The sequence below is a fragment of the Hypanus sabinus genome, chromosome 4 (assembly GCF_030144855.1).
Source record: "Hypanus sabinus isolate sHypSab1 chromosome 4, sHypSab1.hap1, whole genome shotgun sequence".
Classification (NCBI taxonomy): Eukaryota; Metazoa; Chordata; class Chondrichthyes; order Myliobatiformes; family Dasyatidae; genus Hypanus; species Hypanus sabinus.
Genome location: NC_082709.1, coordinates 48,633,527 through 48,651,927, shown reverse-complemented (window position 1 = coordinate 48,651,927; position 18,401 = coordinate 48,633,527). Strand labels below are relative to the sequence as shown.

The window sequence follows — 18,401 nt, the reverse complement described above, 5'->3', positions numbered from 1 at the left end:
CTTGCATGGAGTACCTTATCAAATGCCTTGCTGAAATCCATATACACTACATCTACTGCTGCACCTTCATCAATGTGTTTAGTCACATCTTCAAAAAATATTGACCCATTCCTATTTCTAACTTCCACCCACAGAGACTCCATAGACAATCCCTCCATGACGCCCACCTTTTCTGCAGCAGTGACACTATCTCTGATCAACAGTGTCATGCCCACCTCTTCTGCCTTCCTTCTTGTCCTTTCTGAAACATCTAAAACCCGGCACTTGAATTAACCATTCCTGTCCCTGAGCCATCCAAGTCTCTGTAATGGCCACAACATTATAGCTCCAAGTACTGTTCCATGCTCTAAGCTCATCCACTTTGTTTATAATACTCCTTGCATTAACATCTCAAACCATCAGTCTGAGAACACCCCTTCTCTATCACCTGCCTATCTTCCCTCTCACACTGCCTACAAGCTTTCTTTATTTGTGAGCCAACCATCCCTTCCTTTGTCTCTTCAGTTTGGTTCCCAACCCCAGCAATTCTGGGTTTAAACTCTCCCCAGTAGCCTTAGCAAACATCCCTGCCAGGATATTGGTCCCCCTCAGATTCAAGTGCAACCCTCCTTATTGTACAGGTCACACCTGCCCCAAAAGAGGTCCCAATGATCCAGAAATCTGAAACCTTGCCCTCCGTTTCAAACTCTCAGCCATGCATTTATCTTCCACCTCGCTCTATTCCTATACTCACTGTCACATGGCACAGGCAATAATCCGGAGATTATTACCTTGGAGGTGCTGCTTCTCAACTTCCTTCCTAACTCCCTGTAGTCTGTTTTCAGGACCTCCTCCCTTTTCCTACCTATGTTGTTTCTATGCAACTTTCTTGCTTGCCAGACGTGAATGTCTATGATCTGGTTCTCAGCAGACGGCAGATATAAATCATCCAATGCTTCTATATGGGGAAATCTCTGAATGATTTTGTAGAGACACACTTGTCTGAGACCACTGGCCCATCAGAGGCAGTTATTGATTTACAGTATTGACCTTTTTCACATCAGAAAAATGAACTAAAAGGAATGGAATATCACAAGGATGGTGAGGAAATCCAGAAAGAGGAGGTAATTGAAATCCTGAGTGTATGTGTACAATTCTTCAATGACAGGAGAGTGGAAGGCCTTGGCTGTTCAACAAGAGAAGTGGAGCAAACATAATGAATGCTGGAGGTGGGAAAACTACAGGGAACCACTGCAAAAGGCAATATTAACTCTCACTTGGAGAATCAAATGGGTTATGAAGGGAGAGGCAGAAGTAATTATTGAAGACAAATCATGTTTGACTCATCTGGCTGAAGTTACTGATGGAAGAATGGAGGCAGCTGAGCAGTGTTGTGTAGAAGAACTTGTATAGATGGATTCCCAAAAGATGTTTCTCATTTGAATAAGGTATGCCCTTGAGTAGGCAGTTTGCGAAAGAGAACCAAAATACTACTTTGACATTTGTGAATGGACCTGGGTGAAATGTAGCTGTGAATGTTCCTGAACTGTTTGGTTGAAACAACAATTGTAATGATAAGAAAGCACAACTGAAAGAATCCACAATGCAACAAGTGTCTTTTTGGTTGCTTTTTGTTAAGTGAAAAAAGGGATTTTGCTGCCATTTGCTGATGTTTAATGTGTCAGCAGAATAACAAGAAACTGCCTAGTGAGGCTTTTCGACCCTGCATATAAATACCAGCTTGTGTTCAGCAGTGAAACACTCAGTTGGTTACCAGACTCACTGTGTTCAAAATGGGAAAGGCAAGGGCTACTCAGTAAATGAACTAAATGAAAATTCTCCATGAACACCTGAGCAACTATTAACACAGATATGTTTCTTCCCACAGATCATCTTCTACGAGGAGAGGAACTTCCAGGGTCGGCACTATGAGTGCAGCTCTGACTGTGCCGACCTCTCCCCTTACTTCAGCCGCTGTAACTCCATCCGTGTTGAGAGTGACTGGTGGGTGTTGTACGAGAGACCCAACTACATGGGATACCAGTATGTCCTGAGCAGGGGAGAGTATCCTGACTACCAGCGCTGGATGGGATTCAATGACACAATCAGGTCCTGTCGCAGTTACCCATATGTAAGTTCCAAATGTTTTTCAGGGCATTTGATCTTTTGCAGTTTGTCTCTACAGATGGAGAATTTCCCAGAAAGTGCCTAATGGGTTTCAAATATGCCTGTGCGTATTAACATGCTCAGGTATTTCGATGTGAAATAGGAAGTAGTGTTGAGTCTCTTAAAGAGCAATAAGATGGATAAGTCTCTACATCTTTTCTACACATCTGGAGTATTGCATACAGTTTTGTTCTCACTGTTGTATGAATGATGGTGAGACATTGGAAAGGCTTATCGCAGAAGAGGCTTATCAGAATGCTGCCTGGATTAGAGAGATTGCGCTATAACGAGAGATCAGAAAAACTTGTGTTGGTGGAGTTTCAGAGGGATATCTGATAGATATTTATGAGAGGCATCGTTAGAGTAGACAGACAGCATCTTTTTTTCCCAGATTTGAAATATCTCATACCAGAGGACATACATATAACGTGAGAGGGTGTGAGTTCAAAGGAGATGTGAGGGGCAAGTTTTTTATACAGAGAGAAGCGGGTGCCTGGAATACACTGCTCGGAATGATGATAGAGGAAGATACATTTGGGACTTTTAATAGCTGTTTGGATAAGCTCATGAATGTGAGGGAGATGGAAGGATATGGATGCTGTTTAAGCAGAAGGAATTAGTTTAGTTGTCTGTTTAATTTAAATAGCCAACGAACTTTAAATTTTCTAATTTAGTGAGGGCCAAAGAGTCTGCTGCTCTATGTTTTATGCTCTAAATGCAGAATTTGTCGCATTTATTTTTATAGTCTTCTTCTTTAACTTCCTTTGAACCAGCAGCAATTGAGGCAGATAATTAATGAAATGATCAAATTACATCTGACTTTACTTCCCATTTAACTCAATGTCCAGACTGTAAAATAGTGCTCAAATGTAGTGTATAATGAGTGAATGATCTACAAAAGATCACTGCTAAAATTCTGTGTTTCCTATTCCAGTACCGAGGTGGAAACTACAGGACGAGGATTTATGAGAGGCCTGACTTTGGAGGGCAGATGATGGAATTCATGGATGACTGTCCCTCTGTCTATGATCATTTCCGTTACCGTGATATCCACTCCTGTCAGGTGATGGATGGTTACTGGATCTTCTATGAACAACCCAACTACAGAGGCCGACAGTACTTCCTGAGACCCGGGGAATACAGGAGATACAGTGACTGGGGCGGCTACAACTCAATGATCGGGTCCTTCAGGCGCATGAGGGACTTCTAAAAGTTGCTGTTGAAAATCTGATTTTGCCTTGGTTGAAATATTTATGGAGGCAATAAAATATCTTTAATGACATGATCAGCTCATTTGCTTCACTTACCCTGATTCCACTGAAAGTCCCAGTATAACAGAAATCATAATCTGAGGTCATAATCATAATTATTTTGCCTGAGTTGGTTCCAGTTAACAGATAACATTATGATGATTCATCGGAGGCTGAAAAATCTAAACTGAATAGAAAGTTGTTCTTTGCCTTTGTGTCCGTTGTGTGACATTGTGCTCCATTTCTGAACTTATTTCCAGTGAATTAAATGAGTTCAAACATCTATCTTTCTGAATTTCATGATTCTAATGGTTTAGTTAAATGACTCGGACTGGACCAACACAGGAAGCAGCGCCTTTCAAAGCTTCAAAGGTTCAACCTTTGAAGTATGAAAGTATGAAGTTGAAGTTGAAGTATGAAGTACTTGTTGAAGTATGGTTGCACAATACAACTCTGATATTCATCTTCTCCAGATAGCCATGAAATACCAAAGAAGGTCATGTTGAAGGAAAAGATATCAACTCTCTCCATACAACATGAGAAAGACAAAAAACAATAGTGCAAACCCAAAACCCCGCAGCCTCTCTCTTGCACAAAGAACTAACAGATCGGCCACATGAAAAATTGCAGTTGGAGCATCAAAAACTGCAAACCCCCAATCCCAGCCCTTGCAAAAAAAAAACAGTGACAATGACATCAAACCTTTGACACCCTCCCTCACAGAAAAACAGTGACAATAACATCAAAACCCCATCTCCAACCCTTGCAAAAAATCAGTGACGATAACATGAAAACCCTCAAACTCTCTCACTCACAAAAAACTAACAGATTGCCCACACAGAAAATCTCCAACAAGAATATCAGTACCCAACTCAAATGCCAACTGCTTCCTCTCAGAAGAAGTAAAATATTGACTGTTTGCCAGTAGGCAAAAGGAAAGAAAACTGAAAACTGAAGGAGACCAATATAACATACGGTCCAACAATCGCATAAATCTCAGAATATTAAAACATCCTCTCTCAAGCATTTGAGGAGAGTGGCCACACGAGCTCAGTCTTTCTGTGAAGAACGACTGCAACGCTGGGTTCGAGTGCCACTGATCTAGCTACTGACCTCTGTCGACCCTGTGGGGTGCAAACCCTGACCTCCGCATTTGCCTTGATGCTTCAATCTTCCTGGATGGTTCAAAATAAAGTTGCTTGTGAACACACGTGCCCCATCTTTGGTCTTTTCTATGAGGCTGCTTGTGCTTTTGGTCCTCTTTGTGATTCTTTCTCCAGATCTCTTGATGAGGCAGCTCACGCTCTCGGTCCTCTCCGGACACAGCTGAGAGCCAGATCATTCGATTGAATTCCAAACTGCATGTCACAGGCAATTTCTGTAATGCAATGAAGATAAAAAGAACACACAGAAGATGTCAAGAAAGTGAAATAATTGAAAAGACTGGGTATTTTTAAGATGTCTCCTGAGGAATTGTTGTTCACTGATGCTTCCTTGACCTGAATATTTAAAACATTTGACCAATTTTATTTTTACGTTTACAAAACATGATGAATTCTCCCAGAGTTGAGATTGGTGTAAACAACAGGGTGACCTGGACAGAAACCTGCTGGATACTTTCAACCTATCTCTGATTCTGTGTGCGTCTGCATTGTGAAGGATGCAATTTGAGTTGATTTATGATATGAGGGGAAGGAGGGGGCCTGAGGAGCACATTCTTTACACAGAGCATGTATGAAACAGGTTACCAGAGGAATTTGTAAAGGTTGGTACAATTTCAAAGTTTAAAAGGCATTTAGACAGGTGTGTGGATTGCAGATATGCACCATTGCTGGCAAATGGTACCTGCACTGGTTTACAAATTGGTCAACATGCCTGAGTTGGGCTGAAGGGCCTGTCACTGTGCTGTATAACTCCATGACCCTATTGCTGCTTGGAGAGAACCTTCCGAACTCTCAACCACCACCAGCAAAAAGGACAAGGGCAGCAACGGCATGGAAACACTTTCATCTGGAAGTTGCCTCCAAGCCACACTCACTCAATTGAAGATATGAAAATACCTGAAGTTACATTGGATATGCTTAAAGTGGTTATAAATACAACCACAACTGGAAAAATACCAGTAGTGATAATACTCATAAACATTGGTATAAAAAATGTACTTGCCTTTATTTGTACCTATTAACATATGTTCACAATTTTCTTGATATCCTGAAAAGGTGTCCGAATTTTTGACAGAAGTTACTTCTGATCTCTTACCTAAAGGACAAATCACAAATGATCCATCAAAATATTGTCCTATTACTTGTTGACAAAGTATATACAAATTGTCTCATCATGCATCTCACAACTAATTTCCACTCACTTAGATAACCACTATGTACTCAAAGAGAGCAGAGAGGATGCTGTAAGGGCATGAAAGGATGCAAAGTGTTAATACATTCTGTGTTTCCAAGTCAAGCTTGGAGGGAATGCAGAAAACTTCCATGTTGTTATTGAGACTACCAAAAACATTTGATTCTGTCTCACACTCACGTTTAATAGAAGTTCTTAAAATATATAAACTACACCCAATACTTGTGAACTTCTTTCAACATCTGATCAAGTAATGGTGTACTATCTTTTAACAACCAGAAAACAATTGCCACTCTTATCAAAATAATGCGAGGCATTTTCCAGCTTGACTCTGTAAGCCCACTAGGTTTTTGCCCAGCGTTAAACCCACTCTCTAATTTGCTGAATCTGATGAAAATAAGGTTTCTAATTAGAAACAACCAAATGAATTGCACCTTGACACTCCTATACATGGACAGTTTGAAATTATATACCCCTTCATTAGTAAAGCTAAAGCAATTAATTCAAAAGGTAGAACTATTTTCGAATGATATAAACATGTACTTTGGACTAATAAGTGCAGAATGTTAAACATAAAGAAAGGTGCAATAGAGCTAATAGAATATAAAACAGAGCAGCAGGATGCAATGCAACCGATGGAGAAACATGAAATATGTAAGCATTTGGGATAGCAACTAGCAAAGAAAACAGAACATTACAAAATATTCAGCAGAATTTGTTTCAAGGCTTAAGAAAATCCTTCAAACAGAGATCAGTAGTAAAATATAACAAGGGTAATAAACACTTTCGCTACAGCCATATTAATGTATTGAATAAGAATTGAAATGAGAAATTTTAGAAAGCATTATCGACACTTGAACACACTAAGGAGAGAAAGGAATAACAGACGTAAAAAGTTTACACAATAGTCAGTTAAAACTTCTAAGGATATAGTTTCATCAATGTAAACAGGATCCAGCATTTCATGCGAGCATATGTAATTCTTAAAAGTACACACAAATTAACTTAAATAAATGCATAACCCAGATAAATGAAGGAATTATCATCATAGAAGAGAAATTTAACCAATGAAACAGCATGACGCTCCATGGAAGACCTCTCCATAATATGAGCAAACTAGATGTCAACAAGGAAGCGTTTAATGCCTGACTCTGAGTTGGAGACTTCTTCACAGAAACAGAAGGATTCCTTGTGGAAATGCAGGACTAGGTGAGGTTAACACAAAAAATTAACAAAAATACATAAAAAACCAACAAATTCAAGACAATAAATGCAGAAAATGCCAAGAGAAATCAGAAACAATCTAACAAATTATAGGATCCTGCAGCAGTTTAACTCTATCTGATTAATTACACAGACACAATCAAGAGGCAAATATAATTCACCGAAATCTTGCGTTGGAGTACAAACTCATAAAAGGCAGCATACCTTGCTATAAATCTGGTTTTATCCAGTTTTAGCGTCAGAGTTTGTCAAACGATATGCTGATCAATTTGTGATTACCACTAGGACAATCTAGAGTAACTGTCCAGACATAATAATACAGGATAAACAAGCTAGAAGAACTTGCTTACCAGATGTAGATATTCCAAACACACATAACCTACAGAAATCAATAAAACACCAGAAATATGCTGAAAAGAGGAAATTGAACAGCTATGGACCTTGAACAGGTTATACGTTATCCCATTTGTAATATCTACAATTGGTACATCCCAAAGTCACTACAGAATTGCATCAAACAATTAGGGATAGATGACAATATCTATGAAAGTTCCAGAAAGCCACAATACTAAGCACCACTAGAATAGTGCGGAAGTTCATAGCTATTAAGAAATGAGTGTGCATAGCTATTCCTGTATCCAGCTTGAGCTAAAAAAAAAAAGTAGTATTTAATAAATAAGCAATAAACTTCAAGAACGTGAGATGAAGTGTCCTTGAGAGTGAGTCCATAGATTGTGGAGCATTTCAGAGATGTGACAAGTGATGTTATCCCATGTGATTCAAGAACCTGATGCTTCAGGATTAATAACTGTTCCTAAACATGGTGGTGTGAATCTTGAGGCTCCTGTACCTTCTTCCAGAGAACATCAGTAAGAAGAGAGCATGACATGGGTGGTGGAAGGTCTCTGATCATGGATGCTGCTTTTCTGTGACAGCTCTGTGTAGATGTGCTCATTGGTGGGGAAGGCTTTACCTGTGTTGGACTGGCTCATATCCACTACTTTTTGCAGGATTTTATGTTCAAGGATATTGGTGTTTCCATACCAGGCCATGATGCAACCAGTCGATCTATAGAAATTTGTAAGAGTCTCAGATGTCAAGCTGAATCTTTGCATCAAGTATTGCAGGGGGCTAGGTACACAGGCTCGAGGTGCACCTGTCATAAGGGTGATTGCGCAGGAGAATTTGTTGCCAATCCAAACTAACTGGCAGAAATTGAAATGTTTCATGATGAGCACTCAAAACACTTCATCACAGTGGATGTAAGTGCTACTGGATGATAATCATTGAGGCAAGTTATCAAGTTCTTCTTAGGCACTGGTATAATTGGTGGAACACTCTAGCCAGTTCATTAGCACAGGTTTTCAGTACTTGGCCAGGAGCCCCTTCTGGGCCAGGTAATTTCCTTGGCCTCACCGTCCTGAAGGATGCTCCCACATTTGCCTCTGACACTGAAATCACAGGGTTGTCAGGACTTGAGGGAGTTCATGATTGTTCTTCCATACATTGATGGATGAAATGAGCATAGAAGACTTTGAACTCATCAGGAAGTGAAGCCCTGTTGCTGATTTCAATTTGTATTCAAGCACAGCACAGCTGTTAAGCATCTTTCATTGGTTTGAGTTTAGCCCAGAATTGCCATTTTGCTTGTGAGACATCTTTCCAGAAATTGTACTTGGAACACCTGTAACTTTCTTGGTTGCCAGACATGAATGTCTCTGATTTGGCCCTCAGCAGATTGTCAATCCTGTGGATTATCCAGCGCTTCTATTTGCGGAAATCTCTGAATGATTTTGTAGAGGCACACTCGTCTGAGACTGTTTTTTATAAATTATCTGCTTATCTGAGGCAATTATAGGTTTATTGACCTTTTTCACATCAGAAAAGTGAACAAAAATGGGATATCACAAGGATGGTGAGGAAATCCAGAATGAGGAGGTAGTTGAAATGCTGAGTGTATGTGTACAGTTCTTCAGTGACAGGAGAGTGGAAGGCTTGGACTGTTCAACGTGTTCAACAAGAGAAGTGGAGCAAACATAATGAACGTCAGAGGTGGGAAAACTACAAGGAACCACTGTGAAACAAGGATAAAGGGGGTTATGAAGGGACAGGCAGCAGAGATTATTGAAGGTGAAACACGTTTAACTCATCTGGCTGAATTCACTGATGAAAGAACAGAGGTGGCTGATCAGTGTTGTGTAGCAGAAACTATACAAATGGAGTTTTCAAACATGTTTGTCAGTTTAATAAGATATCTCCTCAATTTAGGCAGTTTGTGAAAGTGATTCAACATTCTACTTTGACCTAGGTGAAAGGACCTCGGCGAAATGTAGCTGTGATTGTTCCCGAACTATATGATTGAAACAATTAAAATGATAAGAAAGCACAACTGAAAGAATCCACGATGCAACTAATGTCTTTCTGTTGTTTTTCTACAACAAATGAATAAAGGATTTTGTCACATTTTGCTGATGTTTAATGTTGTGTCATCAGAACAACAGGAAACTGTCTAGTGAGGCCTTTCTACCTGCATATAAATACCAGCTTGTGTTCAGCAGTGAAACACTCAGCTGGCTACCAGACTCACTGTGTTGAAAATGGGAAAGGCAAGGACTACTCAGTAAATGAACTAAATGAGAATTCTCCATGAACACCTGAGCAACTATTAACACAGATATGCTTCTTCCCACAGATCATCTTCTACGAGGACAGGAACTTCCAGGGTCGGCACTATGAGTGCAGCTCCGACTGTGCCGACCTCTCCTCTTACTTCAGCCGCTGTAACTCCATCCGTGTTGAGAGTGACTGGTGGGTGGTGTACGAGAAACCCAACTACATGGGATACCAGTACGTCCTGAGAAGGGGAGAGTATCCTGACTACCAGCGCTGGATGGGATTCAATGACTGTGTCAAGTCCTGTCACAGTTACCCATATGTAAGTTTCAATTTTTGTTCAGATATTTTGCTGTTTGGTCCTGAAAATGGAGCATTTGCCCAACAAGTACCTAATGGGTATCAAATATGTCCAAGTACATTAATAGGGTCTGGTATTTCAATGTAAATGAGGAGACAGTGTTGAGTCTCTTAAAGACCATTCAGGTGGATATGTCTTCAGGGCCTCATGAAATGTACCTCAGGTTATTGAGAGAGGCAAGACATTGGATAACTGGAATATTGACCAAAATCTTTACGTCTTTTCTAACCATCTGGATTATTGCATGCAGTTTTGGTCACACTGTTACAGGAATGATATCAAGAGTTTGGAGAGGGTGCAGAGGAGGCTTTTCAGGACGCTGCCCAGTTTAGATGGCATGTACTATAACAAGAGGTTGGGCAAGCTTGAGTTACTTTCTATGGAGTGGTGGAGGCTAAGGGGAGGCCTGACAGAGTTTTGTAAGATTATGAGGGGTATAGATAGAGTAAACAAACAGGATCTTTTTCCCAGAGTTAAAATATCTCATACCAGAGAGCATGCATATAAGGTGAGTGGTGTAAGTTCAAAGGAGATGTGAGTAGCAAGTTCTCACACAGAGTGATGGGTACCTGGAAAGCACTGCCCGGGCTGGCGTCAGAGACCAACGCATTAGAGGGTTTTGAGAGATGTTTAGTTACACACATGAATGTGAGGGAAGTGAAAGGGTATGGACATTGTTTAAGCAGAAGGGATTAACTGAGTTGGCTGTTTAACTTAAATAGCCATCTAAATTTAGATTTACTAATTTAGTTGGTTTTGCACAACTTTGTAGGCCAAATGGCTTGTTCCTATGGTCTACTGTTCTCTCTTCATGTTCTAAATGCAGAATTTCTCATATTTTTCCCTGAGTTTTCCTTTACCTTATGTTAGAACCAGCAGCAATGCCAGTTGGAGGCATCTTTAAGACAGGTAGTAAGTGAAATGATCAATTTGCATCTGACTTTAACTCCCGTTGAAGTCAGTGTTCAGTTTATGAATTGATGTTCAGATGTCGTGTACAATGAGTGAATGATCTGTCAAACATCATGAGTAAAACTGCTTTTTTAAATCTATTCCAGTACCGAGGGGGGACCTACAAAATGAAGATTTATGAAAGGCCTGACTTTGAGGGGCAGATGATGGAATTCATGGAGGACTGTCCCTCTGTCTACGATCGTTTCCGTTACCGTGACATCCACTCCTGTCATGTGATGGATGGTTACTGGATCTTCTATGAACAACCCAACTACAGAGGCCGACAGTACTTCCTGAGACCCGGGGAATACAGGAAATACAGTGACTGGGGCGGCTACAACTCAATGGTTGGGTCCTTCAGGCGCATGAGGGACTTCTGAAAGTCACTCTTGAAAATCTGATTTTATCTTGTTGAAATACTTATGGAGGCAATAAAATACCTTTGATGACACGATCAGCTCATTTAATTCATTTACCCTGATTCCACTGGAAATCACTGTAAAACAGTAATTATAATCTGAGGTCCACATTAAATCATTTTGCCTGAGTCGGTTCCAGTTAACAGATAACATTGTGATGATTCATTGGAGGCTAAAAAACATAAATGGAAAGAGAAGTTTTTCTTCTCCTCTTGTTTTATTATGTCCATTGTGTGGCATTAACTCCATTTCTAAATTTGCTTCCTGTGAATTTAGTGGGTACAGCTATCTATCTTTATGATTTCCATGATTCTGATGGTTTTGTTAAATGTCGTCACAAAAGTATAAACAACATAAATTGAGACATGGAGTTAGACAGCACAGAAGACAGCAGTTTTCTAAGCTTCAAAGATTCATCTTGTTTTTAAAGTATGCAGTCCAACTCTGATGTTTGTCTTCTCCAGATAATCGTGAAATACACAAAAACCATGGGAGTTTTACGTGAAGTAAGTAACCACGGTAAACATAAAGATTTCCCCAGAGTGAATGAAACTGATGTATGACACAGATCTGTAAAATCTTGAGATGCCTGGATAAGGCGGAGGGTTGCACGTTGTAGAGGAGTATAATATTAGAGGGCGTAGTTTAGGACGAGAGAGGGAAAAGAAGACCTGAAGAGCTCATTTTTCACACAGAGCATTGTGGATATATGGAACAATCTATCAGAGGAATTTGTTAATACTGTGACAATTTCAATGTTTAAGTGACATTTAGACAGGTACATGGATTGCAAATCTGCATCAATGCAGGCAAATAGGATTAGCAAAGGTGAACAAATTGGTCAACATGGCTGAGTTGGGCTGAAGGGCCTGTCACTGTGGTGTATAACTCCATGACCCTAATACTCCTTGGAAAGAACCTTCCAAACTCTCAAAAACCACCAGTGAAAAGGACAAGGGCAGCAACAGCATGGAAACTGGAAACTCCGCCACCTGGAAGTTGCCTCCAAGCCAAACTCAGATGATTGAAGATACGCAAACACCTGAAGTTAAAATGGATATGTTAAATGCAGTTATAAAAATACCTACAACTGGAAAAATACTGCCAGTGATAATATTCATAATTATTGGTATAAAAATTTGCTTACCTTCATCCATACCTATTAACACACATCAATGGTTTACTTAAATCTGAAGTTAAAACTTACCTCTTACATAAAGGGGAAATCATAAATCACCCATCAAAATATTGTCCTATTGTTTGTTTGCAAACTGTTTACAAATTCATAAGCATCTCAACTGATTGCCACTAACTTAGATAACCACTATAGCCTTACAGAAGAGCAGAAAGGATGCTGTCAGGGTACGAATGGACGTAAAGAACAATTGGTAATAGATTCCGTAATTGTAAATCAAGCCTGGAGGAAATTCAGAAATCTTTTATGTTGTTAGCTGGACTACCAAAAAGCTTTTGATTCTGTCCTACTCTCATGGTTAATAGAAATTCTTAATATATGTAAACTACAACCAATGTTTGTGAAAATCCTTCAGCATCTTATGAAGTATTTGGGTACTACAATCACCTTATCTATTAGTAGCTGAAAAAAATACAACCACTGTTATCAAAATAAAGTGAGGCATTTTCCAGGGTCACTCTGTAAGTCAACTATACTTTTGTCCAGCTCTAATTTACTGAATTGGGTGAAAATATGGTATAGAATCAGAAACAACCAAACGAATTGCACCTTGATACAGCTTCTATACATGGACAATTTGAAATTATACACTCCTTCATCAGTAAATTTAAAACAATTAATTCAAATAGTAGAACTATTTTCAAAAGATAGAAACATGAGCTTTGGACTAGATTAATGCAGCACATTAAACATAAACATTCAATAGAGCTAATAGAATACAGAGAAGAGCTGCAGGATACAATACCACCAATGGATAAATATGAAATATGTAAGTATTTGGACTATCAACAAGCAAAGAGAACAGATCATAGTGAAATAAAATGAAACATTTGATAAAATTTTCTTCAGACTTAAGAAAATCCTTTAGAGGTCAATAGTAAAATATATCAAAGACAATGAACACTTTCGCTGCAGCCATATTAATGTATTGTTTGGCATAATATCTTGGTGTAAATCAAATCTAGATAGTTTACAAAGAAGATTAAGAAATTTTAGAAAACTCTATGTGCATTTGAGCGCACTTAGACTAACACTGCCTAGGACTGAAGGAGGAAGAAGAATATCAGATGTAAAAAATTTACACAACAGATGGAATAAAACTTCTTAGGATATAGTTCATCAATGAGAACAGGATTCAGCATTCCATTTGAGCATATGTAATTCTGATAAGAAGAACACACAGGTAAACTCAAATGAATGCACAACCCAGATAAATTAAGAAATGATCACTATAGAAGAGAAAGTTATGCAAAGGAAGAGCCTGATGCTCCATGGAAGACATCCCATGGTCTGAGCAGACCAGATGCCAACAAGGAAGCACCAAATGCCTGGCTCTGTGTTGGAGACCTCTTTGCAGAACTGGAAGGATTCCTTGTGACAATACAGGACCAGGTAGTTAACTCAAAAAAATTAACAAAACTACATGATAAAAGACCAACAAATTCAAGACAGTAAAAGCAGAAAATGCCAAGAGAAACCTAACAATCGAACATGTTACAGGATCCTGCAGCAATTTAACTCAATCTGATAACTTACACAAGCAAAATCAAGTAGCAAACATTATTCACCAAAATATAAAAGACACCATACCTTACTATAAATCAAATCTATTCCAGTTTCGGAGTCAGAGGTTGAAAAATTATATTTTGACCAATTTGTTATTACCAGAAGGACAATCCATAATAACAGTCCAGATATAATAGTGCAAGATAAACAAGCTAGAAGAGCTTACTTAGCAGATATGGGTATTACAAATACACATAACATACAGAAATCAATAAGTGAAAAAAAACAGAAACTTGCTGAATTAAAAGAGGAAATTGAATGCTTATGGATCATCAACAGTTTGTACATTTTCCCACTGATATTATCTACAATTGGTATCATCGCAAGGTCACCACGGAGTTGTATTAAACGATTTCAGCGAGACGGCAATATCTATGATGTTAATACTAAACACCACTAGAATAATCCGGAAGTTCGCAGCAATTGAGAAATGATAGTGCTTGGTGATTCCTGTACCTCAGGTTTTACCAGCTTGAGCTGAGAAAACAAAGTAATGTTTAATAAATAATCATTAAATATCGAGAAGGTGAGATGAAGAGTCCTTGAAAGTGAGTCCATAGGTTGTGGGAACAGTTTGGTGGTTACAGAGCCCGATGCTTGAGGATTAATACCTGTTCCTAAACTTGGGGGTGTCAGTTCTGAGGCTCCTGTTCCTTCTTTGTGAGAGCAGCAGTGAGAAGAGAGCATGACTTGGGTGGTGTGGTCTCTGATGATGATGCTACTGTCCTGCGACAGAGCTCTGTGTAGATGTGCTCATCGGTGAAGAGGTCTGTACCATGATGGACTGGCCTGTATCCACTACTTTTTGTCGGATCTCACACTCAAGGATATTGGTGTTTCCATTCAATCTACAGGAATTTGTCAGAGTCTCAGATGTTAAGTTGAATCTTTGCAATCGAGTATTGCAGCGGGTCTGCACACACAGCCTTGTGGTGCACCTCTGATGACGGAGATTGCGGAAGAGAATTTGTTGCCAATTCAAAATGAATGGGATCTGCAAATGAGGAAACCAAGTATGCAATTACACAAGGAGATATTGAGGCCAAGGTCTAGGAGCTTATTGATTAGTTTTGAGGGGATGATAGTATTGAATGCTGAGCTGTAGTCAATAAGGAGCATCCTGATGAATGCATCTTTGCTGTCCAGATGTTCCAGAATTGAGTGAAAACCCAATGGATCAGAATCAATCATGGATCTTTTGTTCTGAAAGACCAATTGGAGCAGATCCAAGTCGCTTCCCAGACTGGTGTTGATATGCTTCATAATCAACAACTCAAAACACTTCATCACTGTGGATGTTAGTGCTACTTTATGATGGTCATTGAGGCAGGTTACCATGTTCTTCTTAAACACTAGTATAATTGAAGCCTGCTTGAAGCACATAGATACCTCAGACTGCTGAAGCAAGAGGTTGAATATCTCATGGAACACCCAGCCAGTTGATCAGCTCAGGTATTTAGTACTTGGCCAGGTGTCACATCTGGGCCAGATAATTTCCATGGGTTCAGCCTCTCATGTTGGCTTCAAAGGCTAAACACACAGGGTCATCACGAATTGGGGGACTTCGGGATGGCTCTTCCTTATTTTGATGGTCAAAGTGAGAATACGTCATTGGGCTAATCTGGAAGTGAAGCCCTGCTGCTTGATTTCACTTTGTAGTAAGTGACAGTATTCAAGCACTGCCACAGCTGTTGAGCACCCTTCACTGGTCTGAGTTTAGCCCAGAAATGCCACTTCAGTCGTGAGATGGCTTTCCGGAGATTGTACTTGGAACTCTGTTAACTTTCTTGGTTGCCAGACATGAATGTCTCTGATCTGGCCCTCAGCAGATTTCTGACCTAGTGACTCATCAGGTGTTTCCATTTGGGGAAATCGCTGAATGATTTTGTGGTGACACTCCTATGTGATTGCATTTATAAACAACCAGCTCATCAGAGGCAATTATTGATTGATTGATCTTTTTGACATCAGAAAAATGAATTGAAAGGAATGGGATATCACAAGGATGGCGAGGAAATCCAGAATGTGGAGGTAATTGAAATGCTGAGTGTATGTGTACAGTTCTTCAATGACAGGAGAGTGGAAGGCTTGGACTGTTCAACAAGAGAAGTGGAGCAAACATAATGAATGTTGGAGGTGAGAAAACTGCAGGGAACCACTGCAAAAGGCAACATTAACTCTCACTTGGAGGATCAAGTGGGTTATGATGGGAGAGGCAGCAGATATTACTGATGACAAATCATGCTTGAGACATCTAGCTGAATTGGCTGAAGGAAAAATAGAAGTGGCTGATCAGTACTGTGTAGCAGAAGCTATATAGATGGATTTTCAAAAGATGTTCGTCAGTTTAATAAAGTATGGCTTTAACTTAGGCAGTTTGGGAAAGAGAACCAAAATACTACTTTGACAAAATTGAAAGGACTTGGGTGATATGTAGCTGTGAATGTTCCTGAACTGTTTGGTTTAAACAACAATTTAAATGATAAGAAAGCACAACAGAAAGAATCCACAATGCAACAAATGTCTTTCTGTTGTTTTTCTACAATAAATGGAAAAAAGGATTTTGCTGCATTTTGCTGATGTTTAATGTTGTGTCAGCAGAATAACAGGAAACTGCCTAGTGAGGCCTTTCGACCCTACATATAAATACCAACTTGTGTTCGGCAGTGAAACACTCAGTTGGTTACCAGACTCACTGTGTTCAAAATGGGAAAGGCAAGGACTACTCAGTAAATGAACTAAATGAGAATTCTCCATGAACACCTGAGCAACTATTAACACAGATATGTTTCTTCCCACAGATCATCTTCTACGAGGACAGGAACTTCCAGGGTCGGCACTATGAGTGCAGCTCCGACTGTGGCGACCTCTCCCCTTACTTCAGCCGCTGTAACTCCATCCGTGTTGAGAGTGACTGGTGGGTGTTGTACGAGAGACCCAACTACATGGGATACCAGTATGTCCTGAGCAGGGGAGATTATCCTGACTACCAACGCTGGATGGGATTGAATGACACAATCAGGTCCTGTCGCAGTTACCCATATGTAAGTTTCAATGTTTTTTCAGGGCATTTGACTTTTTTCTGTTTGGCTCTGAAAATGGGGAATTGGCCTATCAAGTGCCTAATGGACGAGTTTATTCAAATGCTTGGGCATTTTGAGATGAAGGAGGAAGTAGTATGTAAGTTCAAATTTTTTTAGGGAATTTGATCCTTTGCAGTTCATCTCTGAAGATGGAGATTTTGTGTAGAAATGCATAATGGATATTAAATATGCCCAGGTTTATTAATATGTTAGGGCATTTCAATGTGAAGGAAGAGGTAATATTGGATCTCTTAATGAGCATTAATATATACCAGCTTATTGTGAGAGATTGCTGAGACTTTGACCAAAATCTTCATGTCTTTTCTCACCATCTGGTGTATTGCAGTTTTCTCTGGAGTGGCAGAGTTTGAGAGGAGTTTATAAGTTTATGAAAGTCATAGTTAGAGTAGACAGATGGTGAAATTATCTAATACCAGAGGACGTGCATTTAGGGTGAGATAGTAGAAGTTCAAAGGAGATGTGAGGAGCAAACTATTTTTTACACAGAATGCCTGAAATGTGCAGCCTGGGATGATGTTGCATGCAGATACATTAGTAACTTATAAGAGATGTTTAGTCACATGAATTTGAGGGAAGTCGAAGGATATGGACAGTGTTTAAGTAGGAAGGATCTGTTTAGGTTAAATTTAAATAGCCAGCTAAATTTAAATTTCCAAATTTAATTGGTTGGGCACAATATTATGGGCCAAAGGACGTGTCATGTGCTCTACTGTTTATATGCAGAATTTCTCATATTTTCCCCTTTGCTTTCCTTTGACGTATGTTAGAACCAGCAGCAAACCCAGTTATTGGGGCAGATAGTGAAATGATCAATTTGCATCTGACTTCATTTTCCATTGAAGTCAATGTCCAGTTTATGAATTGGTGTTCAGGTGTAGTATACAATCATTGAAGGCTCTACAAAACAACATTATTAAAAGTGTGTTTCTCCTACTCCAGTACCGAGGTGGAAACTACAGGATGAGGATTTACGAGAGGCCTGACTTTGCAGGGCAAATGATGGAATTCATGGACGACAGTCCCTCTGTCTACGATCATTTCCGTTGCCGTGACATCCACTCCTGTCAGGTGATGGATGGTTACTGGATCTTCTATGAACATCCCAACTACAGAGGCCAACAGTACTTCCTGAGACCCGGGGAATACAGGAGATACAGTGACTGGGGCGGCTACAGCTCAACTGTTGGGTCCTTCAGGCGCATGAGGGACTTCTAA

At 39.7% G+C, this 18,401-nt stretch overlaps 3 protein-coding genes across 4 annotated transcripts; all 3 read left to right on the top strand.

The window, feature by feature from the left end:
* The first annotated feature begins 1,061 nt into the window (after window positions 1-1,061).
* Window positions 1,062-3,355, top strand: LOC132392101 (gamma-crystallin S-1-like). Its single transcript, XM_059965951.1, has 3 exons — window positions 1,062-1,103; window positions 1,868-2,110; window positions 3,080-3,355. Exons 1-3 carry the CDS (start codon window positions 1,062-1,064, stop codon window positions 3,353-3,355), a joined length of 561 nt encoding a protein of 186 aa, XP_059821934.1.
* A 4,053-nt stretch (window positions 3,356-7,408) lies between these two features.
* LOC132392737 (gamma-crystallin S-1-like) lies at window positions 7,409-11,282 on the top strand. 2 transcript variants are annotated; one of them, XM_059967036.1, is made up of 3 exons: window positions 7,409-7,423; window positions 9,667-9,913; window positions 11,014-11,282. In XM_059967036.1, exons 1-3 carry the CDS (start codon window positions 7,409-7,411, stop codon window positions 11,280-11,282), a joined length of 531 nt encoding a protein of 176 aa, XP_059823019.1. The 2 variants fall into 2 exon arrangements, with proteins under 2 accessions (XP_059823019.1, XP_059823017.1); XM_059967034.1 differs by lacking the exon at window positions 7,409-7,423 and adding an exon at window positions 7,506-7,523.
* Window positions 11,283-13,713: 2,431 nt separating this feature from the next.
* Window positions 13,714-18,401, top strand: LOC132392100 (gamma-crystallin S-1-like). Its single transcript, XM_059965950.1, has 4 exons — window positions 13,714-13,908; window positions 16,054-16,113; window positions 16,884-17,126; window positions 18,126-18,401. Exons 1-4 carry the CDS (start codon window positions 13,714-13,716, stop codon window positions 18,399-18,401), a joined length of 774 nt encoding a protein of 257 aa, XP_059821933.1.